Source organism: Chiloscyllium punctatum, chromosome 12, assembly GCF_047496795.1.
Source record: "Chiloscyllium punctatum isolate Juve2018m chromosome 12, sChiPun1.3, whole genome shotgun sequence".
NCBI classification, from domain to species: domain Eukaryota; kingdom Metazoa; phylum Chordata; class Chondrichthyes; order Orectolobiformes; family Hemiscylliidae; genus Chiloscyllium; species Chiloscyllium punctatum.
The window spans coordinates 69098063-69124016 of record NC_092750.1 but is presented as its reverse complement, the minus strand read 5'-3'; the positions used below and the strand labels follow the sequence as shown (position 1 = coordinate 69124016).

The 25954-nt window shown below is 39.7% G+C and overlaps 1 protein-coding gene across 1 annotated transcript in view; it reads right to left on the bottom strand.

The window, feature by feature from the left end:
• Nucleotides 1–25954, bottom strand: part of dnah1 (dynein, axonemal, heavy chain 1) — a 425483-nt gene that overhangs the window by 205186 nt on the left and 194343 nt on the right. Inside the window, exons 33-36 of the mRNA XM_072582714.1 lie at nucleotides 24316–24465; nucleotides 22417–22503; nucleotides 16028–16214; nucleotides 7280–7371 (exon numbers count right to left, since the gene is read on the bottom strand). Coding sequence (XP_072438815.1) covers nucleotides 7280–7371; nucleotides 16028–16214; nucleotides 22417–22503; nucleotides 24316–24465 — 516 coding nt within the window. The remainder of the gene's footprint in view (nucleotides 1–7279; nucleotides 7372–16027; nucleotides 16215–22416; nucleotides 22504–24315; nucleotides 24466–25954) is intronic.

Below are 25954 nucleotides of genomic sequence, written 5' to 3'. Positions count from 1 at the left end.
CCCCACCTTATCTCCGTCCCAACCCTCGGACTCAGCACCGCCTTCTTGACCTGCAATTTTCTTCCCGACCTCTCCGCCCCCACCCACTCTCCGGCCTATCACCCTCACCTTAACCTCCTTCCACCTATCGCATTCCCAACGCCCCTCCCCCAAGTCCCTCCTCCCTACCTTTTATCTTAGCCTGTTTGGCACACCTTCCTCATTCCTGAAGAAGGGTTTTTGCCTGAAACGTCGATTCTCCTGCTCCTTGGATTCTGCCTGACCTGCTGTGCTTTTCCAGCAACACATTTTTCAGCTACTGCCTTGTATATGTTTGGTAAGACTTCCTTATTTTTAATTCCATTCCATTTGAAATAAAGGCCATATTTAATTAGCCTTCACTATTATTTGTTGAAATTTATGCTAGCTTTTTGTGATTTATGCACAAGAACTCCTAAAACATTCTGTGCTGTAGCTTTCTGCCGTGTTTCTCCATTTAAATAATATTCAGCTACTCCATTCTTCAAGACAAAGTGCATAACCTCACGTTTTGCCCCATTACATTTCATCTTCTAAGTTTGTGCTCACTTACAAAACGTGTTTACACCTTCTGTCGACTCTTTGTGTCATCCTGTTTCCCAACCTAGTTCTGCAGCACCTGTAAACTAGGTGATAGTACCTTCACGTCTGTCATCCAAGTCTTTAATATCGTAAATAATTGTGGTCCCAACACTGATTTCTGTGACACTCCACTTTACACATTGCCATTCTGAAAATTCCCTCTCCCAACTCTTTGCGAAACCCTTCACAAATACCCTTAGAGACCCCTGCATAAAATGGTGCAGAATAGATTTCAGTGCTGCTGTACCATCTCTATCAGCAGGTAAGAGAGTATCAGGAACCTACTGAGCACCAAGAATGAATAGCAAGTTCAAGGTACATGTCAAGAGAGTTTTTGCAGACAGAGAGTCTGCATATATCTTCCAGTATGGAATAAGATCACTTGAAACTTCTGAGTGAACTAGGGACCAGTAGATTTTAAGTTTGACAGTTTCCTAACTGAAATATTTGAGTATTCATTCAGAATGTGAGCTGTGCATATGCAGAGCTCAATATGACTGTGCATTAGGCTTCAGCAATTTAAGGTGCTCATTCCACTATCAGGAAGTTAGTGAACAAGCTTGAGTTGATATTAATAGCTGGCACCAAGTTCTTGGTGGTGATCAAAAATTTCTGGTCACTGTCAAGTGGCATCTAGTAGCCACATATGACAACATTATAACAATCAGATGAAGATCGATCTTTCAGAACAAAGATCCATCTGGCCTAACTGATTCCCCCAGAAAGGGAACAGCAAGGCATGATAGCATTATGGTTATATTACCAAACTAATAATCCATCCTGTTGGATCAAAGCTACATAGACATGTGTTCAAATGGAACAAGACAGCTGGGTATTTTAAATTGATTGATTTAATCAATAAAGAATAGAAAACTAGTTTAGTAATGATGGCCATGAAATAAGCAAATTGAAGAAAAAGTCCATCAGGCTTTCTACTTCTCTTTAGGAAAGAAAATCTGTCATCCTAACTCAGACTGGCTCACTTTATGCTGTTCAGAGTGAAGAGCATTACATTGAAGATCCAAGTAGTCCATGGTTTCTTCCAGGGTTCCAGCAGTTCTCTCTTCACATGAAGGCTCACATAGCTCAGCTAAGAGAGTGTCAAAGTAAAGATTGAAAAGATCCTGCCTCAACACTAGGTTTCTGCAGCTCTAGTAGCCGAGGAAGGTTCAAAAAGTTGAGTGGGGAGTGTGTTAAACTGAAAGCTCATTGTTCAATCCCAAAGTGTAGCAGCTCTTGTTCTGCATTAACACCAAAAGAGTTTACAGTTAGAAGAATGTTGTATAGAAAATGGAAAGATTCTTGGTTGAATCCTGTGTTTCAACATCTTTTCTTCTAAGTGACTGAATAATGATTAACATTAATGCTTTTTGTTAGCTTGTCCAAAGACTATAAGGAAGCACTGTGTAGACTAAAATAAATTGAAGAGCTTACAGCCATTGGTTCATCTCAGGTTTCAACAGCTCACATTCTGAATGAATGCTCAAATATTTCAGTTAGGAAACTGTCAAACTTAAAATCTAATGGTGCCTAGTTCACTCAGAACTTTCAAGTGATCTTATTCCATACTGGTAGGTATAGGGAGTGCTGGATGACTAAAGAAATTGAGCATTAGGTTAAGAAAAAGAAGGAAGCATATGTCAGTTATAGACAGGATAAATCGAGTGAATCCTTAGAAGAGTATAAAGGAAGTAGGAGTATACTTAAGAGGGAAATCAGGAGAGCAAAATGGGGACATGAGATAGCTTTGGCAAATAGAATTAAGGAGAATCCAAAGGGCTTTTACAAATATATTAAGGACAAAAAGGTAACTAGGGAGAGAATAGGGACCCTCAAAGATCAGCAAGGTGACCTTTGTGTGGAGCAACAGGAAATGGGGGAGATACTAAATGAATATTTTGCATCAGTATTTAGTGTGGAAAAGGATATGGAAGATATAGACTGTAGGGAAATAGATGGTGACATCTTGCAAAATGTCCATATTACAGAGGAGGAAGTGCTGGATGTCTTGAAACACATAAAAGTGGATAAATTCCCAGGACCTGATCAGGTGTACCCGAGAGCTCTGTGGGAAGCTAGGGAAGTGATTACCGGGCCTCTTGCTGAGATATTTGTATCATCGATAGTCACAGGTGAGGTGTCGAAAGACTGGAGGTTGGCAAATGTGGTGCCACTGTTTAAGAAGGGCGGTAAAGACAAGCCAGGGAACTATAGACCGATGAGCCTGACCTTGTTGGTGGGCAAGTTGTTGGAGGGAATCCTGAGGGATAGGATGTATTTGGAAAGGCAAGGACTGATTCGGGATAGTCAACATGGCTTTGTGCATAAGAAATCATGTCTCACAAACTTGATTGAGATTTTTGAAGAAGTAACAAAGACGTTTGATGACGGCAGAGCAGTTCACGTGATCTATATGGACTTCAGTAAAGCGTTCGACAAGGTTCCCCATGGGAGACTGATTAGCAAGACTAGATCTCATGGAATACAGGGAGAACTAGCCATTTGGATACAGAACTGGCTTAAAGGTAGAAGACAGAGGGTGGTGGTGGAAGGTTGTTTTTTCAGACTGGAAGCCCGTGACCAGTGGAGTGCCACAAGGATCGGTGCTGGGCCCTCTACTTTTTGTCATTTACATAAATGATTTAGATGCAAGCATGAGAGGTACAGTTAATAAGTTTGCAGATGACACCAAAATTGGAGGTGTAGTGGACAGCGAAGAGGGTTACCTCAGGTTACAACAGGATCTGGATCAGGTGGGCCAATGGACTGAGAAGTGGCAGATGGTGTTTAATTCAGATAAATGCGAGGTGCTGCATTTTGGGAAATCAAATCTTAGCAGGACTCATACACTTAATGGTAAGGTCCTAGGGAGTGTTGCTGAACAAAGAGACCTTGGAGTGTGCAGGTTCATAGCTCCTTGAAAGTGGATTCGCAGGTAGATAGGATAGTGATGGTGGTGTTTGGTATGCTTTCCTTTATTGGTCAGAGTATTGAGTACAGGAGTTGGGAGGTCCTGTTGCGGCTGTACAGGACATTGATGAGGCCACTGTTGGAATACTGAGTGCAATTATGGTCTTCTTATTGGAAAGATGTTGTGAAACTTGAAAGGGTTCAGAAAAGATTAACAAGGATGTTGCCAGGGTTGGAGGAACTGAGCTACAGGGAGAGGCTGAACAGGCTGGGGCTGTTTTCCCTGGAGTGTCAGAGGTTGAGGGGTGACCTTATAGAGATTTACAAAATTGAGGGGCATTATAGGATAAATAGACAAAGTCTTTTCCCTGGGGTCGGGGAGTCCAGAACTAGAAAGCATAGGTTTAGGGTGAGAGGGAAAATATATAAAAGAGACCTAAGGGGCAATTTTTTCACGCAGAGGGTAGTACGTGTATGGAATGAGCTGCCAGAGGATGTGGTAGAGGCTGGTACAATTGCAACATTTAAGAGGCATTTGGATGGGTATATGAATAGGAAGGATTTGGAGGGATATGGGCCGGGTGCTGGCAGGTGGGACTAGATTGGGTTGGGATATTGGTTCGGCATGGGCAGGTTGGACCGAAGGGTCTGTTACCATGCTGTACATCACTATGATTCTATGACTCTATAAGCTGATTAGGGTCGTTACAGTGTGGAAACAGGCCATTTGGCCCAACAAGTGCACACCGACCCTCCGAAGAGTAACCCACCCAGACCCATTTCCCTCTGACTAATGCACCTAACACGATGGGCAATTTAACATGAGCAATCCACCGGACCTGCACATATTTGAATTGTGGGAGGAAACCCATGACCTACGCAGACAAGGAGAGGGAATGTGCAAATTCCACACAGACAGTCGCCCAAGGCTGGAATTGAACCTGGGCCCTGGCGCTGTGAAGCTGCCATGCTAACCACTGAGCTACCATGCCAGAATGCTGGTTAATTTGTTACTGTACTCATTTTTTTAGTCAAGAGTATAAAGCAAAACTTTGAAGGCTGAAATAGCCTAGTTAAGAAAATCTTTGAGTAAAGATCTCTGTTTTATTATCAAGGTTCAGCATCTTTTATGTTGTAAAGAGTCTGTAACAGCTCAGTTGGCAAACTAGCCTGAAGATCTAAAAGTCTCTATTTCAGAATAAGGTTTCATCTTTTTTCACTTTGTATAATCTGATTCTGCTCTGTTAAATTAATTCAATTATTAGCATTTGTAGTTTGCCGAAAAGGGTATGAATGAAAATGTGTGAAGGTTGAAATAGCTCAGGTTGAAGAATTTTAGACTAAAAGGACCCTGATTCAATCCTAGATTTCAGCAGTTTTCAGTAACCTACCTAGAGCCCATTAAGTGGCCGAATACTGGTTTGCTTGTTAATTACTCTGCTTGACTTTACTTACTCTAAAAGATATGAACAGTGCTATTATTCAGTTGGGTGAACATTGAGTGAACATCTGAAGGACCTGTGTTTAATCCCAGGTTTCAGCAGCTCTTTTTGAGTATGATTGGTTTGTTTATTACTCTTTAATAATTGCTCAGATGAATTATAAAGCAATGTTATGCAGGATGAAAAATCTCAGTTGGGACAGCATTAGATTGAAGTGCTAACTGGTCCCTGGTTCAATTCCATGTTCAGCAGCTGCCATTCTGGATAACCAGTGAAATAGCTCCAATGGGAGAGTTTGTCTAGATGTCCCTAAAAGTGCCTTTTTCCCACATACCTTTCCTCCCTTCCAACAGATAAAATCCACGGTTTTTCTATTTCTCTTCAGTTACAGAGAGAAATTGGTGGGCTCAAAATAACTTTAATAATAATAATAATAAATACCTCAATTGTGAAAGCATTAAACAGAAGATCTAAAGGAGTGTAAATCTTGTTTTGCATAAAGACTGAAGTAGCTTAGTTTGGAAAATGTTAGACTGATAACCTAATGATCTAGCTCATTCCAAGGTTTCAGCAGCTCTCACTCTATATGAACTGATTCATGTTCCAAAAATGGCAGCATCCTGGCTAATTTGCTTGTTAGTATTTATTTGTTGCTGAAAAGAATATAAAAAGGAATTGTATCGACTAAAATAGCTCTGTTAGAAGACATTAGAATAAAGAGTTAAATGTCTGGTTCAACCCCAGACCTCAGCATCTCCAGTTTTCTTTAAGTATGTACAATTAAGGAATAGGCTATTTGGAACCTGCTCTGCCATTTAGTAGAATGATGTTGATCTGGTTGTCACCTCAAATCCACATTACTGCCTAACACTGATAACCTTTCACTGCCTTTCTTAGCAACAATCTATCCAAATATTCAAGGGCTCTGATATCATCACCTTTTTACGAAGAACTGATATAACTCAATTTGAGTGTAAGTTTCAATATTGCTAGATTCAATCTCAGGTTTCAGCACTTCTGCTTGACATTCCTATGTTGCATTAAGTGGCTAAATACTGACTAAAACCGTTTATTACTTTTTATTATTTTTTTCCAGACTACAAGGAGACACAATGTCAGCAGAAGATAAGAGAACATTAGACTGATAATCTACAGGGTTCTGGTTCAACCCAAAAGTTTCAGCTGTTCTTATTGTGTATAATCTTACTGTCCCCCTTTAAGTGGTGGAATACTGGTTAGTTTGTTTATTAGTCTTTATTGGCAGTTAATAACAGTTCAAGGCGGCACTATAAAGGCTGAAATAGTTCAGATGGGACTGTGTTACTCTAACGTTGGCCTGGTTCAATCTTAGGTTTCAGGGGCTGATGTTCTGCTTGAAGGCTGAAATAGTTCTGTTCAAAGAATGTTGGATTGAAGATCAAAAGGTCCCAGGTTTCAGCAGCTCCCATTCCAGCTGTGCCCTGTTTAGTAGCTAATTATCTATTTAGTAATCTTTTTTGGTCTTGTGGAGGTGGAAAACAAATTAGAGTACATCCTTGTGAACCTGCTTTCAGGCCTGGTCCAGGTGGCTATTAGGAAGTCTAGGCAATCAGTTGAGGAGAGTGTTGTTGGATAAAACTACTTGGCTTTATTGCATGTTATATCTGTGCCCAGTTGTCCTCCATGGGAGCATATGGTGTCTGTCAGTATGATGATCGCCTTCTGCAACTAGTGAATGCTGCAGAGCCTGGAATGCACCATCACTACCAGAAACTAGATATGTTTCTGTTGAAGAATCTTTGGTACATTATCCCTTTAAGAAGCTTTGTTTAATAATCTTTATTGGTTGTTCAAAACAGTATAACGAACACTATAAATGATGAAATAGCTCAGTTGGGAGACCACTGGTCAGAACTTGATGGTTCCTGGCTGCATCCTGAGTGTCAGCAGCTCTCATTCTGTATTAAGTTTTAAATAGCTTAAGTGCAAGAGTGTTTAACTGAAAATCTGAAGGTCCCTGATTCTGTCCTGACTTCTCCTTACTTCTACAAGTTATAAAGGGACACTGGTCACCTCAGGAGCTGTAGCATATTTATCAGCGCAGGAATAACATTTAAATTGATCAGATTCCTTTGAAGTTTTTGTTTCAGTTAGTGTCCCTTTAAGTGGCTGATTATTGGCTCTTGTTTCCTCATCATTAACTAGCTGTAAACAGTTTAGTACGAAGTATAACTCAGAAGCAACACTATGAATCTGAAAACAGAATTAGTCTCACATTTAATTATGCATGAATTGTGGTTTGGATCTATTACAGTATACAGGCAACATTGTTATATGTTGTATCCTACCTTTGTCTTTCCAGACCCTGTAGGACCAACTAACATCAGCCCATGCCGAACAACTGTGGTTTCATATAACTGAATGCACTTAGTCACAAAACCTGTGGAACAGGAGAAACATAAATGATGGGTTACATTGTTGACAATGTTCTTAGTGAATTGCATGTCAGAAAGCCCAAAAGGTATATGTTATGGCACACACAGAATCAACGTAATCTGTACAGTGCCACTTGTAATAGTTTTTTTTCTACTTTTTGCAGTCTAACATCCAACATCACATGGCTCTTGTCTACAATGAAAAATTAGATATTGAAATTACTTTTCAATTTCTCTGTCTTTATCCAAAAGGAGGCTTAAAATAATACCTATATATTTTTGCTTAACTTTTGTTCTCGGCTGAGTTTCTTGTCCACTATCGGTGAATAGATATTTTCCAATCAAAGATGGTCTTACACATCCCTGGAGCAAATGAGCCTTGAACCTAGGCCTCCTGGTCCTGGCCTCCACTACCAGTGCACCACAAGAGTCCTACTGTGGGTTGTTGGATTGTATGCAAAATTTTCCAATCACTTTAAACCAATATTTGAAAAATTGGAAGTCACAACACCAGGTTATAGTCCAACAGGTTTATTTGAAGTCCGAAGCTTTCAGAGCTATCATCCTAACAATGACTATAACTTATATTTGTACAATGTTATAAGTTCACAAAATTCCATTTGCTATTTTAAACCTTCTACTAAATAGCGAATTAACAAGTCATACCAACAGGTAGCATAGGGAGGGCACCATTTGCAGACTTCCATGAATTCTACAAGGTTTGAGAACAGCATTTCTCTTTTGCTAACATCGAAAAAGCAAAGCTCTATAGGTAGTGTCATACATGGAATCAATATAATCCATGTAGCTTTTTTTCTACTTTTTGCAGTCCAATGCCCAAAATCACAAATAATATCTTGGCTTTTGATTATAATCAGAAATTTGAAATTGAAATTACTTTTTAGTTTCTTTCAACACTCCCTTTTGAGAGTTGGAGAGCTTCTGAATTTATCAAATTCAAATGAAGGAATATCATTCTTAAATCCACAACTGATCTCCAATGCAGTGTCTGGCATGGAACTGTGCTACATGAAACAGAAAGGCTAGAATTCTGACTACAGCCACCTCAAATTTGCACATTTTACTTGAAACTAGAATTGGCTTCCATGTTTCTGGGCCACAGGGAAATTGGCCAACATTTATGGCGACTGGGTGAGGACAATACAATGGAATGAAACACAGTTGAGATCTGGAAGCCTTGTGAAAATTGTATATTCACTTTTAGAATATTGCAGCATGGTCAGACCTCGAGCCTGGGAGTGATCCATTTGTTGTGATAATGCTGTCTACAAAGCAGCTTTGGGTATTTGAAAGAGTTTTCTGGAACACCTCCATTTGGAAACTTGGCATTTTGAAAAGTAATGTTCAGTTGTTTCTCATGTTCGATTTATGAATACATGTACTCACTCGGGCTGTTGTGGTGCAATGGCAGTCTCCTTACCTCTGAGTCAGGAGCTTCAGGTTCAGTCTCAGCTGATCCAGATGTGTTATAACACCTCTGAACAGGTTGATTAGAGAAAATGTACGTTATCACCATCCCAATTGTAAGAGGTACGCACCAAAATTTATAATAACTCAGAATGCTAAACTGGAAAATAACATTGTCTATTAGACTCAGATGTACAGCACGGAAACAGACCCTTTGGTCCAACTAGTCCATGCTGACCAGATATCCCAACCCAATCTAGTCCCACCTGCCAGCACCCCGCCCATATCCATCCAAATCTTTCCTATTCATATACCCATCCAAATGCCTCTTAAATGTTGCAATTGTACTAGCCTCCACCACTTCCTCTGGCAACTCATTCCATACATGTACCACCGTTTGAGTGAAAAAGTTGCCTCTTAGGTCTCTTTTATATCTTTCCCCTCTCACCCTAAACATATGCCCTCTAGTTCTGGACTCCCCCATCCCAGAGAAAAGACTTTATCTATTTATCAATCCATGCCCCTATTGATTTTAAAAACCTCTACAAGGTCACCCCTCAGCCTCTGACGCGCCAGGGAAAACAGCCCTAGCCTATTCAACCTCTCCCTATAGCTCAAATCCTCCAATCCTGGCAACATCCTTGTAAATCTTTTCTGAACCCTTTCAAGTTTCACAACATCTTTCCGATAGGAAGGAGACCAGAACTGCACGTAATATTCCAAAAGTGGCCTAGCCAATGTCCTGTACAGCCGCAAAATGACCTCCCAACTCCTGTACTCAATACTCTGAGTAATAAAGGAAAGCATACCAAACGTCGCCTTCACTATCCTATCTACCTGTGACTCCACTATCAAGGGGCTATGAACCTGCACTCCAAGGTCTCTTTGTTCAGTAACATTCCCTAGGACCTTACCATTAAGTGTACAAGTCCTGCTAGGATTTACTTTCCCAAAATGCAGCACCTCACATTTATCTAGATTAAACTCCATCTGCCACTTCTCAGCCCACTGGCCCATCTGATCAAGATCCCATTGTAATCTAAGGTGACCTTCTTTGCTGTCATCAGCGAAGCAAATTTTGGTGTCATCAGCAAACTTATTGAACACCAAAAAATAGAGCCATTATTCATGGTTCTCAAAGGCCATGGTGCACAACCCAGGACAGGCAAATCTGCAGAACGAGTCTGCTTTATGGATAATTTCTAATCAACATATTCAGAGATGTTATCACACACTTCTGAACCTAAGCCTTATGGTCTCCAGGTAGGGACACTGCACCTCAACAGCCTCAACAGCCTCTCGGAAAGATGTAAGTATTATCAAACACAACCGAACCAAATCACCAAGACTTTTTAAAACTGTTAACTACCACGAGTAATCACCTATGCAGCCAATTAGATGTTTATCTGAAAAGCCCATTATGGGCAACGAGTTATGTCTTTTTTTCTTGAGTCAACTTGTTTGGAGATGATACACACCCTTACAGCAGGTAGGCCTTGAGCCCTGGTCTCCTGGATTACCACTGTGCTACAGAATCCTTCTGAGTCTGCTTTCTTAAAAAAAAATCAACCTGTTCAGAGATGCTATCACACACCTCTGGAGAATGTGGGGCTTGAATTTGGGCCTTCTGGTCCAGAAGCAGGAATGCTACCGCTGCACCACAACAGGTCTGCTGGTTCTGCTTTTCTTTAATCAACCTGTTCAGAGCTGCCACTGCACACCTCTTGGATTAGGTAGGACTTGAACCTGGGCCTTCTGTCACCCTCCACCAGTACACCACAAGAGAAAAGGTTGAGGTGTTGAATTCTAGTTAGATAGGCCATTGCCTGTTATCAAAGAAACTCGTACTCAACCAGTTCCATGAGGAGATTTATTAGTAATTCCCCATGGACCATGGAGGGGTTCTCACAAAACCTTTTAAAGCACATAAGTGCTGCTATAAATTAGGGTACTTTTATATGATAGTGATCATAGTGAAATCATTGTGAGTAATACTAGCATCACGCTTGTTTGAAATTCCTTTGCACATTTTAAGTAAACAGATAACTACTACTTTTGGAGTAACAGACATAAAACAGACAAAACAGGAATCAGAAATTGTGGTAACACCCATGCACCACAATTTGTTTCCTTTTTATTGTTATTGTATCGACCAACCGGAAATAGGAAGAGCTGCTGCTGTTTATTCTTCTATCATGATATTGCACTTGAGGGGTATCAGTACACTGCCAGGCACCCTAGATATGATATTGTAGAAGAAGGTATGTAAACTCACAGGTAGCAGAACATATATACTGTTTTAGACAGCCATGTGAGTCCCTGAGCCTAGCTGCAAAATGGAAACTGTTTGCCATTCAAATTGAAGGAGCAGCAACAGCAAATATGCTACACATTAAAAAAAATACTGCACTTCAGCCAATGCAAAGTGAATGCTTAATGTTTATGCAGCTAGTTTAGTTACATACACATGAGCAAAACCAGCTACTGTAAAAATAATTATCTGTTGGATTTGCATGGTCAATGTTTTTGTTAATTTGTCACAACTTCTATTTTTTTAAAAGCTGAAAGATTTGATCATTTTGTTTTCAGCTGCTCCTTATTGATGGCCTTTACTACTTTGGATATAAATTCCAATATTTAATTTTGTTGAAGTTACGCATATTAATACACAGGGCCTAGTTCATTTCAGGTAGCAAAAGAACAACCACCTGATGAAGGAGCAGCATTCCGAAAGCTAGCGTTTCCAATTAACCTGTTGGACTGTAACCTGGTGTTGTGATTTTTAACTTTGTACACCCCAGTCCAACACCGGCATCTCCAAATCAAAAGAATATGGGCACTCACTGTTTGAACTTAACAACATAGGTGACAGTCATTCCCTGGTTCATTTTGCATGGCAATGCTTTGATCAATCAGAGCCAACTTGCATGATTTAAAATTCAAACAATGCTTGGCAGTTAATTGTCTATTCAACCAGGTGACTACAGATATTCAATTTTGTGGTAAATAGGTAATTTGGTACTAGGTAAGCTGTTTGAAACAATCACAACTCTCTTTACCCTCTAGACAATATGTTGCTTTGAAGATTTAATATTTTGGAGTGGCTATGTTTATAGGTGCAATACCTTTTGATACATTGAATATACATTGTTTTTCAGACTGGAGGCCTGAGACCAATGGAGTGCTGGGCCTTCTACTTTTTGTCATTTACATAATTGATTTGGATGCGAACATAAGAGGTACAGTTAGTAAGTTTGCAGATGACACCAAAATTGGAGGTGTCGTGGACAGCGAAGAGGGTTACCTCAGATTACAACAACATCTGAACCAGATGGGCCAATGGGCTGAGAAATGGCAGATGGAGTTTAATTCAGATAAATGCAAGGTGCTACATTTTGGGAAATCAAATCTTCGCAGGACTTATACACTTAATGGTAAGGTCCTAGGGAGTGTTGCTGAACAAAGAGACCTTGGAGTGTGCAGGTTCATAGCTCCTTGAAAATGGACTCGCAGGTAGTGAAGAAGGCATTTGGTATGCTTTCCTTTATTGGTCAGAGTATTGAGTGCAGGAGTTGGGAGGTCATGTTGCGGCTGTATAGGACATTGGTGAGGCCACTGTTGGAATATTGCGTGCAATTCTGGTCTCCTTCTTATCGGAAAGATATTGTGAAACTTGAAAGGGTTCAGAAAATATTTACAAGGATGTTGCCAGGGTTGGAGGAACTGAGCTACAGGGAGAGGCTGAACAGGCTGGGGCTGTTTTCCCTGGAGCGTCGAAGGCTGAGGGGTGACCTGATAGAGGTTTACAAGGTTATGAGGGGCATGATAGGATAAATAGGCAAGGTCTTTTCCCTGGAATCGGGGAATCCATAACTAGAGGGCATAGGTTTAGGGTGAGAGGGGAAAGATATAAAACAGACCTAAGGGGCAACCTTTTCACGCAGAGGGTGGTACGTGTATGGAATGAGTTGCCAGAGGATGTGGTGGAGGCTGGTGCAATTGCAACATTTAAGAGGCATTTGGTTGATTCTTTAAATAGGGAGGGCTTGGAGGGATATGGGCCGGGTGCTAGCATGTGGGACTAGATTGGGTTGGGATATCTGGTCGGCATGGATGGGTTGGATTGAAGGGTCTGTTTCCATGCTGTACATCTCTATGACTCTATGACTGTATTGACAGATTCCATGAAGGCCCCTGGGAATTAATGTTTTCCCCAAGTAGGGAGATTATCCTGCCCACCTCTTCCCCCTCCTCTTCCTGATACAAAAACTAGAGGGGGTGAAGTCAATTGGCATTAATTATGGGAAACAGACTTATAGCAGATCAATGGAAATTAATTTAAAGAAAAATTGACACAGCAAGAAAGAGACTGCCAATTTCCCTTTGGTGTAGATGTAGATCATGATCGTGGCTAGACCACGGATATCCTGGGAGGGCAGGAAAATTAAAGTAATTGTAGGCTTTTCAGGTATTGGGTCTTCTAATTTTCCATGGAGATTAGAGAAGATTACGTGTTGATTTGTATTTTATATACAGTCAGTTCTTCTATAACATGATGATTGCATTCTTATGCAGCCCTGCCTTATGGAAAAGTCCATATGGAAACAGTGCTTAAAGTGTTAGTGTTGTAATCGCATTACATCCAACACACGTTTTAAAAGTTCATGCTGTAAAAACAGCATCCCCAATTCATCAATAGCATTACAGCAAATTTGCATTGATGAAATGCACTTTATAACAGAATGACCTGTATTTTGAGAGAAATATGTGGATAAACAAAATAGAATTAGCCCCTGCCTGCAGCTTTCACTGTAGTAACCTAAACAGTATCTGTTCAGTAGGAGCTAGGTGCAGGCTACAGTGTCTTATTTCCTGTGCCCTCATTTACAAGGATTCCAAGGCAATGTTAATCCTCCAAACTGAGGCAAACAAGTGGGAAAATCCCTCTTTACTTCAATAATATATCTGATCTAGGTTTATGTCAAACTGTGCCCACAGGAAAGCCCTTTTAAAACCTAAGTCAACAAAAAGGCACAACCTGGACCATTCACAGTCAACGAAAAGTATAATAAGAAGTTAAGCAGGTGATTGGGATTTAACTGATTTGATTAATTGACTGGGTGGATTTAAAAGGGGAGGATTTGTAAGATTGAGTGGTTGATAGTCTTGATCCACAAAAGTTTCTTGGAGATGGTCTCACCAATTGATTTGGATCCTATTTGATATCAGTTGTAGAGGATGGTTGCCCAAAAGATGAAGATTATTAACTGAGTTTTTTTCATATAAAAGGATGTAATTTGAGTTGCTTTCAGGTCATCTCAAATAAGGGTGTGATTTCCCACTGATGTTCTGTGAAGTTGAACATCATGGCCAACGGAAAAATGAGCAGATATATGGACAGGTTATGTCCTTACCAAAGAAAACTAAGATACTGTATGGTCAGGGGCTCATGGAGGAATGTTTGGATAATCTTTTAACATTTATGGATAAAATTCTGGACAAAATAAAAATGATCTGTTAAATAGTTAAAAAGGCAGAGACAGACTTTGATAAATTTAAAAAGCCAGATAATTATTCCATAGAAGCAAACAAAATGGAATTTAACAGAACAAAAATCAAGATAGAAAAAAATCTGTTTGGAGATTTTTAAGCTGTGTTTGTTTTAAATTGTTGGATTGTGCTCAGATTGGACATTCTTGGATTAACTAGTATTATTGTTTTAGCAAGAAGCAATTTTGAAAGGATGTCAGAAGCCTTTTTAAAAATAAATCCAGAGAGAACAATAATTCCCAGGGGCCTTCATGGCTCAAATTCAACAACAACAGAAATAATGTAGGATTCATTGATGGTGGCAATGTCCTTATATAGGCTGAAAATGTTAATTATGAAAATGAAATCATCACAAAAAGGAGTGAGGATAGAGATACCTCCAGCACTTAAACAGACAATTGGAATTGGGGAAACTATGACAAAAGATTGAATCCCAAGAATTGCCTGGGGTGTTTTAGATGCAAGTCAAAATGCCATTAAGCAATAAATTGTCCTAAATAGAGTAAGAAGGTGTTCAAAGCTACACATAACACAAAAGAATGGGAGGAAGATAATACCAATTTGGGCAGATAAATCATACTAGTTGCAAGAAGCTTCAACCCAGTAATGAATGTTTTAGTTGTAGACTCATTCAATCATGTTGAATTGTGCCATGGATACACATCCACAGAGCGTGGAGTGGATAGATTAAAATGTTACCTAGATTCTTTCAATAATAAGGACCAAAGTAAAATTCACAAATTTGAAAGTTCTAACTGCTTCAGGTTTGTGGCTGACAATGTGCTGACATCACAAAAAAGTGACGATTCCCTGTAAAATAGCTGGTTTAAACTATTTTATCAACACAAATATAACTGTGAAATACTCTTACTGATGAGGTGGCTGTCTAAAAGGTTTTACACATTTCTGACATTATTGTGTCTTTTTAACAAGATCTACCATCTTTATCAAAATATTAAGACAATAATATTGGTTTCAAGAGATAGGCGTTTAAAGGAAAAGAAGCTAATTATCTCAAAACTACATTGGCAGTTTCCCAAGCTATCAGAGGTCAAAATTTCTATGAAAAGATGTACAAGTAAGGAACGATGAATACGCTAAACTTATACAAGAGATCAATGATAAATGTGGCAGATGTAATAAAAAGAGGAGGACATTACCACCGTCTATAGTGAGTCCATCTTTAGCAAGAGACTGTAATGAAGTTATAGCAACAGTTTTGAAGGCATAGGATAAAGAAACAAACATTTTCACAGATAAGCAGTTACAGTTAGGAAGTCTACAATCATATAAAGTAATTAATAAAGAATAATAGTGAAGAAGACAATGGGGAAGTATTTAGGGACCAGACTGGAGGCACTGGTTAAATTCCAAACTGACAATGGGGGTGGGTGGTATTTATCCATTTATGAATTTGGAGGTATGTGTGAAAATCTGAACATTGTGGTAATGAACATAGCAGCAGAAAGTTCCTATAGTAATGGAAAGTGTGAATCCACAAAGAAAGCTGTTTTGGTTTCTATCTCGCAAACTATCTGGGGTCCAATTTGAAAAAAATGACAGAGATTTTCAATTATGAATTAGAGATGGTGTTTCACTTTACATCAATAAATTCTTTGTATATTGCAAAATATTACTTCCCAGTCATTAAAAGACATTTCTTTTGATGTAAAAAAAACTGACCATCAACATCTTTTAGAATTTTCTTAACACAGATTTTTCGAATGGACTCTTCCAGAATTCCATAGTCAATAGCTTCTTCCTTGATCTTGGGGAAAAGATCAGACACAATACCATTGAAGAGTTTGAGGTCATCTAGTAGGAATTTGGGCACATTCACATCACGAATAGCTCTCAGACATATCAGCTCCTGAAAGACAATACAGATTTTATTTTTTTAAAATTGGATTGCATTGTTTTACCTCTAACTACAGTACATTTCTTAGTGACTTTATATTTTGCTGTTCATTAATGGAATTGATACATTGCTGTTATATGGTAGGTCCAAATAGTGGTCTTCATATTTTCAAGAAATATTGACTGGAAGTTATTTAGTTAGTTTATATAAACACTCATACAACACCACATTCAATTCTAAACCATAGCAGTGATGTGTTGTGTGAAAACTAATACAATATTGCAGAAGGCAGGAGTAAAAGGGGTAGTGTAGTGCTTGTAATGATGTTAGCAGGCAGACCTCAGAGAATATGAGTTCCCTGATGGGGAATTTTAATCTGGTTCAATCAGGTAGCTCTGGCTGACAGATATAAAGAGGAGTATCAGACATCTTGCTCACTCTGAGAGCTAGCTCTGAGGGAGCTGGGTCAGTGTCAAGGATTCTCCACATGTAAATAATGAGTGACTTGGTGACAGGGTACTAGCCTCTGTGGAGTAATTTCAGATAGAAAAGCCTGACATCTTATGATAAACAATTAGGGCACAGTGATGGGAAATGTAATAATATTTACTCCCCAGACGCACAAAGGGATGTTAAATTCTAAAAAAAATGAAAAATATGATCACAAATGTTTGTGAACTTGATGACTTTGATTTAACTGGGATAAGTTGGGGTAGGTCAGAAATGTTAATATGTTGTGAGACTTTGTGTCTCAGAACTTAGCAGCCATTTGGATTGAGTAACCAAAAGGTTCCTCCCACAGTCCAAAGATGTGCAGGTCAGGTGAATTGGCCATGCTAAATTGCCCGTAGTGTTAGGTAAGGGGTAGATGTAGGGGTATGGGTGGGTTGCGCTTCGGCGGGGCGGTGTGGACTTGTTGGGCCGAAGGGCCTGTTTCCATACTGTAAGTAATCTAATCTAATCTAATCTAATCTAAAAAAAGCTTGAGAAAACTACTAGCTAACTGGAAGTGAGAACTGCCATTTAAAACAGGCCATTACATTTTCAGCACTACTTCTGTGCCAAGGGCAGGACTAAATACCCTTGTCTCTGAAGCTACCTTGTGAAGAAGTGTCTCCAGGCCCTCACAATCCAATGCAGATTCACCAGTGTGATGATCTATGCCTTTAAGAGAGATTTGTTCTGTCCTGGATCTCTTCCAATTAAACCTGTTGGACTATAACCTGGTGTTGTGTGATTTTTAACTCTTGAAGAGGGGTATTGTAAAGCTGGTGTTGTGGTGTCTGCTGCATGGAAAGCAGAGTAATAGCTTGGGATGTTTTAAAATTAAACACCATGAGTGGGTGGAGTCAGGTCCACTCAGACCAGGGTTTTATTTTTTGCTTTCAGTTACTGAAGTTGGGATTTTGGAGTTGAAGCTGCTCGACACAGTTTTCTCTCTGCTGCTGTAAAAAGCTTAAGTTCCCTCGCTATTGTTAGATTCATGTTTTCGTTTTTTCATTTCTCCTATACTGGAAAAGATAGCAAGTGAACAAATCTGTTTTGCTGAATTTGCATATGCCAAAGTGTGTTTATGAGACGCGGTTATATTGGAACAGTTGATGCGCAGTATTTAAATACTATATTATTTTGTTAAGTATTTTGATTGGATTAAAGTTATGCTCGGTCTTTTTTATTTGTATTGTAACTGTGGTGTAAGAATAAAGTGTGTTTTGCTTAAAGCCTAGTAGTTTGACTAATCAAATCACATCTGGAATGCAGCACCTTAAATTTGCCTTGAAATAAGAAGTTAGGGTCTAGGTTATCTTCTTGATATGTTGGTCTGCAGGGGCCACGGTGTAAAACAATGCATCCAATAATGTAATATTCAGCATGAAATATTCTTTTCCTAAAAATTATGGAAGACTATATATGCCTCTTTGATAGATATGGAAGTACATAAGATTGTAAGAATGGCACCCTGTCCTGGTAGCCAGTTTTCACAATGGCCTAACTAGCATGATAATTGTTAATCGTTTTTCCGAACAGCGACTGAGATTTTCAGGATCAGGAATCAATCTCCACATAATTTTCAGATCTCAATCCATGCCACATCTGTGTTTTCAAGAAGGAGTTAGGTTTAGTTCTTAAAGCTAAAGGGTTCAAACAGTATGGATAGAAATTGGGTACTGAATCAGATGATCAGGAATGATCATTTTGAATGCTGGAGAAGGCTCAAAGTGCTGAATGGTCCACTCCTGCACCTATCCCTATTTTCTTTGTATGCCCACGCTCCAATTAGACTAGCATTGAGTTCAGTACCTAATTATTGACACCAAGTACTGCCAGGTGGTGGAAAGTTACTGTGGAGCAGAAACCTCAAAGATTAATGGCAGCCCTAACTCGGCTTGCCATTTGCAGGCTGTATAGAGGAGACAGTAGAGTCAAGCGTGTGGTGATGAAGGGCTTTTGCCCGAAATGTTGATTTTACTGCTCCTCGGAAGCTGCATGACCTGCTATGCTTTTCCAGCACCATTCACTTGACTCTGATCTCCAGCATCTGCAGTCCTCACTTTCGCCTAGAGGAGACAGTACATCAGGAAACTAAAGAAGTGGCCCAATGAAAACATACTGCATGCTATCTGAGACAATAACCTTTATTGCCAAAAATGGTACTCAGAAAAAGCATTCCCCCCAACAGCTGTGCACCAAAATACAAGAAGATATTCATGTTCAGCAATATGCCAACTGAAATTGCTTTCTGGCTTTCTGCAACTCATTATTAAGCTCCTCAAGCAGCTTAATGGGCAGTTACTCAGTGGCAAGCAGATTCTAGCTTAATTCCCTCACCCTCACTTTGAAAATAACAGTACATACAGAAGGTGTTGGGAATCTGACATACCAGTCAGAGGCACTATATCCAAATCATGACTCCTCTAGGTCTCACCCTACCAACTGATTGAAAAACATTTTGCTATGTGTTTCTCAAGTGCCTGAAAAACATTCAGTTCCTATCTCTATGCCAAAGAAAATGGAGAGAGAGCCAATGACGTCAGGTCTCTGTCCTTTATGTTTTTCCTGGATTTCCGGAGTTTTCATTGAGGTATTATTAAAAGTTGCATGCCCAACTTTAATCATATCCTGATTCAGTATTTTTGGGCCCTTCTAATACCTGCTAATGTCAAAGTAAGTCCATTTCTAGTGCCACCGCAAGAAACCTACATTTGGGTCTAGTGCCTGATCTTTTCTTGCAACAGTGGTCATGTGTAAATCAATGCATCCAACAATTCAGCATAAAATATTCTCTGACAACCTATTATTCTAACTACTTATTCTTTGATTTGTAAATGCCTACTGGCTAGCAATTATTCAATTTCTAACATACTTATAGGGACATTGAGAACAAGAGCAAGGAAGTGATGTTGAAATTGTACAAGACACTTGTTAGGCCAGCTGAAGTATTATTTATGCCACATTATAGAAAAGACGGGAATACACTAGAGAGAGTGCAGGAGTGATTTACAAGAATGAGAAATTTTAGTTATGAGGTCAGTTTGATTTACTAGGATATTGCCAGGAATGGAGGGTTTGAATTACAAAAATAGGCTGGGATCTTTTTCACTGGCGCATAGGAGGTTAAGGGATGGCCTTATAGAGATTTATGAAATCATGAGGGGCTTATGTAAGGTGAATAGCAACAGTATTTTCCCTAAGGTGGCTGAGTTGAAAGCTAGTGGGGATATTTTTAAGATGAGAGGAGAAAGATTTCAAAAGACATGAGGGCAACATTTTTACAAAGAGTGGTTCGTATGTGGAATGAAATGTCAGAGGAAATGGTGGATGCAGGTAGATTTACAACATTTAAAAAATATTTGGGTAATTACATGAATATGAAGGGATGTGGGCCAAGCACAGGCAAGTGGGACTAGTTTGGGCACATGGTTCAATGTGCACTAATTGAACTGAAGGTCTGTTTCCATGCTATATGACTATAAAACAATGCTCTCCTTGTCGAGAAGAAAGCTGAGAGGAGATTTCATAAAGGGTTTCACAATCATATGTGGGTTGGATCAAGTACATAGGGAGGAGCTGTTCCCACTCAAGAAATGGAAAAAGAGCAAGGGGCACAGATTGAAAGCAATGTGCTATCGAAGCAAGGTTGATGTGAGAAAAAACTTTTTTGCATTGCGAGTAATTAGGGATGGAATGCACGGCCTACAAATATGGTGCAGGCAGGTTCAACTGAGGCATTCAAGGGAGTAATGGATGAATATGTGGATAGAAATGGTACACAGTGATGTGGGGAAAGGAAGGAGGTTGGCATTAGTTAACAGAACTGGGGTTGGCACAATGGGCTGAATGCCTTCTGTACTGTAACAATTTTGTAATTCCACGTTATTTCTAAATGTCATAAATGATTTTGTGGTTAAAATGGTACATTGTAATGAATGGGTATGTGTCTTTGTGCAGTAGAGTTCTCTAACTTAAATGCTTTCAGCACTATTTCAGTGGGTTTTTTTCCCACGTTGATTCCTTTGAGTTTGCTTGCCTTGTAGGTGTACATATTGTACTGTTATTATGGAGCTTAGAAATGAGAATTTGACATCAGTTGGCATGTAAGTGCTGAGAGACTTAGAAAATCAAAAATACGAAAAGGTGGGGTTGGCATGGTTTTATTAAAGGAAAATTTGCATGTGCACGGTGGCACAGTGGTTCGCACTGCTGCCTCACAGAGCCAGAGACCCGGGTTCAATTCCCGCCTCAGGCAACTGACTGTGTGGAGTTTGCACGTTCTCCCCGTGTCTGCGTGGGTTTCCTCCGGGTGCTCCGGTTTCCTCCCACAGTCCAAAGATGTGCAGGTCAGGTGAATTGGCCATGCTAAATTGCCCGTAGTGTTAGGTAAGGGGTAGATGTAGATGTAGGGGTATGGGTGGGTTACGCTTCGGCGGGGCGGTGTGGACTTGTTGGGCCGAAGGGCCTGTTTCCACACTGTAAGTAATCTAATCTAATCTAAAGTAGGATTTGTAAAGGTAAACCTAACATGATTGATGATGGAAAAGCAGTGAAAGTGATATATTTTGCATTGAAGAGGTGTTAACAAAGGTTGTTGCACAAGTTAAGGGCTTAAGGAATGGGGGTAAGATATTCACAAAGAGGCTTGGTTAATAGACAAGAAATTGGAATTAGTAAGGAATTTCTTATGATCTATATTAAATCAGTGGAGGTACCAGTGAAGTATAATATATCCAGGTCTGCTGGCGACAGACGGCAAGTTGGGAAAGCTGTGTGGAGTCCACACTGGTTGCAAAAGGATATAAATACGCTCAGTGAATGGATAAGAGAATGGTGGAGTATAATGTAGAAAAAAATGTGATTTATCACTCAAAGAAAGCTTAGAAAAGCTGAAAATTAATTGGTTACATACTACCCAATGGTATTCAGTGGGATTTGGGTCTCTTTGTGCAAGAAACACATTTATCATGCATATACATCAAGAAACCAGGAAGCAAATGATATTTTGACCTTTATTAAACAAAGGTAAGAGTAAATATTGCTGCAGTTGTACAGGGCTTTGGTGAGATGGTGTACTTGTACCTTACTTTCCACATCGAAGGTAGGATATTTTTGGCTGAGGGTATGATGAAGGTTCATAAATTGATTCCTGAGATGAGAATGTTAATATTCGAGAAGAGATTATTTGAATGGGCATTTATTCCTGGTGTTGAAAAGTATCAAAAAACAGCCTCAATATGAGATTCTTGAAAGTTTTGATAAGATGGATGTGGAAAGGCTGTTTTCACTTGCTGCACTGGTGCCTCAGTGGGTAGCCCTGCTGCCTCTCAGTGCCAGGGACCTGGATTCAATTCCAGCCTCTGGCGACTGTCTGTGTGAGTTTGCAATTCTCCCCATGTCTAGGTGGGTTTCCTCCGGGTGCTCTGGTTTCCTCCCACAGTCCAAAGATGTGCAGGTTAGGTGAAGTGGCCATGCTAAATTGCTCACAGTGTTCAGGGATGTGTAGGCTAGGTCCATTAGTTGGAGGAAATGTAGAGTAATACAGAGCGGAATGGGTCTGGGTAGGATACTCTTCAGAGAGTTGGTTGGACTTGTTGGGCTAAATGGCCTGTTTCCACACTGTAGGGATTCTATTCTATGAAATTACTAATTCTGGAGATTAAGAACTGATGAAATATTAATTAATTTTACACCTAGAATGTTGCTTCATTAATTTTAGTACCTCATCCATATTTGGATTTTCCCTCTTCAGGTTTCCTGCAGCTGAGATCACAGTTTTTACAGCTCTCATTCCAAAGTCATAATGATCCTGTAGCAAAGACACCAATTAATAATGAGGATAAGTCTTAGTAAGCTTCACACCATAGATTGTGCTGCATTCCGATTTGCCATGAAATTCTTTGATTCCCTCAAAACTATTCTGCACTATTTTATGCTTATTTGCAACTAAAGCATCCATTTAAAACTATTCCGACACTAATCTCTGAATTAATGGACAGTGACACATACAGATAAATAAGCATTTCAGGGTCAAAAGCAATTTAATATAGATGTTGCATTCTACTCAAAGTTTATTGATCTGAAAAACTGGGCTAGGTTTTACAGTTCTAAAGAAGGGTCACTGGAAACTCTGCGGTCTCTCCACAGATGCTGCTGGACTGGCTGAGGTTTTCTAGCAATTTCTGATTTTGTTTCTGATTTTTAGCATGTAAAGCTCTTTGTGTGTTTTGTCTAGATTTTACAGGGTACTTTAATCCTTGAGCATGTGACAGTTTAACAGTAGGAGAAACGTCAATTGTTTCAATTCTCCCCTCTCTTGGGTGGAAATCCCACTTTAGATAGCCATGCCAGCCAATTGGTAAAGCAGATAGTTCAGATCCCACCAGTGCAATGGGAACATTGACAACTGCTGTCCGACCACACCAAGGAGGCCAGTTAAGTCCAAAATTAGTCTTTGGGTTGAAGCAGACTAAGAGCAAATAATGCAGTCCTGTGGCATTTTGAATACTTACACCCTTATTAAAGTAACTTTATGCACTATTGTCAGGGAGCCATTTAATATTTTTTGTGTCCCCTCCAGGTCAGGCAGCATTGAACACAACATGATGAAAAAGCAGAGTGAGGAGCCACAGTGCTGCATCCCAGCAGCTTGTGAACAGCTACTGAATGGCTTCATAATACTGCAAAATTTGTTTTTATCATTCCAGCACCGGTCCCTTTAAGAAAGGTGATAGACATCCAGCAAACAGATCCTTTTTACATGAGGTGTCTATATTTGGTGCCTCTAGGCTAATGGCTGAAGAGGCCAAACTTAGGGAGACAGGTTCTGCCATAAATGTTGTATGTGGACCTACCAAGTGCAGTCGGTTGTTGTTGTTGTTTTCAGTATTAGTGTCAGTTGCAATGACTGTGCAGTCAATGGCCACCATGATGGTATATGCCGGCACAAAGGAAATGTTGCCATTGTTTAAAAGAGAAGTGCAATTTAGGAACAAGAAGATCTGAGCACCACTTTTGTTATTATTTTATTTGGTTCTCTGTCCAAAGGCAGATCCAAACCATAGCGCCACCATCTTCACCATATATAGGGTAAGGATGCAGCTTCCAAATCTACCCTTATTGGAATGGTGACCAAATACCAATTTCATCCAAATTAGCCATCCAGTTAACTCAGCCAACTAGCTCCCCCCAAGGAGTGCCTGTTGATGTTGCAATATTAGATATCTGGAGAAAGTGAATAGTGTGGAAGGGACTCCAATTTTTTCATCATGCATCTGATCAGGAGCCCCTCTCATTGTTAAAGCCTAATTGGTGGATTGGTTGCAGATTGATACTCAAGTCTGGCCACACCATGACTGCACTTTCCTAGTCTTGAACAAGGGATTCTGGCACAGAGGCAGGGACACCACCTTCATCATGATGGTCTCAAATACAGATGGCTTAATGACATATTTGGGTACCTTGAATGTCAATCTACATTATTACTCAACATTTTTTAAAGAAATATAACTTTTGATGAGGTAATCCAATGTATTTCCAACTAGGTCCAATAACAGTATAAAGATATGCTTAGATATTAGATTGCAAAGAGAATACTGTTACTTTTAAACTTCTAAGTTACCTGTGAACTGAGTTGCTCAGAGGATAGTTTGAAAGTTGAGGTGATTTTCTTCGCGAGAACTTTGGCATTGCTAAACCCAAAGGAATACAGAGAAATCTCAGCAATCATGGCGTAGTCAGGGACCATCATGGCTACTGGCCTAAACAAAGCCTAAACAACAGGAAAACTATTACCATTCGACAAACACGGAAAATACATTTCAAACCATAGAGCAAGAACAGAACACAATGGAATACAACGTAAATTAAATCCCTAAAATGGTGACTTTGACTAATTGGGAACTAATTGCTGCTCTTGAAAAGTAAATGTAATTAACATTTTGACCCCAAAATTTATAGGGAGAAGAGAATGGAGTGATGGAGTGTGGTAGTGGAGTTAACCCTTAAAACCCAGAGTTAGGATAGGCTTTTATTGCAGCAGGAGATTTTATTACTTCAGTTTCTCACCTAGCAGTCAGCAAGCTGACAGGCTAGCTGCTAGGGGAAAAAGTCTGCAGGAAGACTCCAGCCAGGGACTACTGGGTTTGAAGGGGACTTGGGGGAGTGTTCAATGAAGACAAGCTGTGATAGACAAAAAGGATGTTATAGTTTTTGTTGAAGTGGCAAAGGGAATACAATTTTCCTGGCAAGAACAATTCAGAGTACTCTGACTGCTAATAATTTTCTGAAGACAGCAGTTTCTACATCCATTTCACTGTCTGGTTTCTTAAAGCCCCAGGTAAACTGGCCAATAGCTGTTAAATTTAAATCAGGTTTCCAAATGCAATTGAGAGACTAGTTTAAAATTGATAATTAACTATTCTGTATCCCCAGGCAGGCTGCAAGTGTATGCAGAACTCACCATTATAAAAATGACAGGAGGTGGACACATAGTGGATTGAGGATCTGTTCTCCCTGTTCTAATTTTTAACCACTCCTTCTGCTTGTTTTTGAAGAGTTAATGTTGAGAACTTCATCTACAATCATTACATTGTAGCAGGCCTGCAGTACTGTCTGAAACTGTGACACAGTATAGGGACTGCAATGTCAAAATTTTCAGAGTGGACCAATTTATATTTTTATTTACTATTTTCGGTCATGTTACAAATTTGTTACAAAGATGACGTACAGAAGCAAAGTTGTTCTACTTTCACCTTTTTATATAGGACATGATTCATGTGCCATGAAAGTGCTATAAAATATTCACTTCTTCAGTACTAACATCATCTTTCTCTGTAGTGCACAGTGTTTCACTCTACCTGTCTGTACTGTTCTTTGTAATGGGTTATCCTCCTGCTTTTCCACAATTACTTCCTGTTTTTAAGCTTCCATTGTTAGCTTATTCTTATTTTCTGTTAACAAGTTAGCTTTTAATGCCATCACCAAAGCATTGGGTCAAGCTTCCATATCTGTTGATAACACCTAACTTTGCTCTCTGGCTCCCAATCCTCAACTCAGACCTTTGCTATCTAATCAATCTACTTGTTTAAACTTGGCAATGCTTGCAGCGACACTACTATCCCCAACTCTGCATCTTAGATGGAACAAAAACAGACAATGGTGGAAAAGCTCAGCAGATCTGGCAGCATCTGTGAAGAGAAATCAGAGATAACATTTTGGTTCCAGTCACCTTTCTTCAGAACTGATGGTAGCTAGGAAGA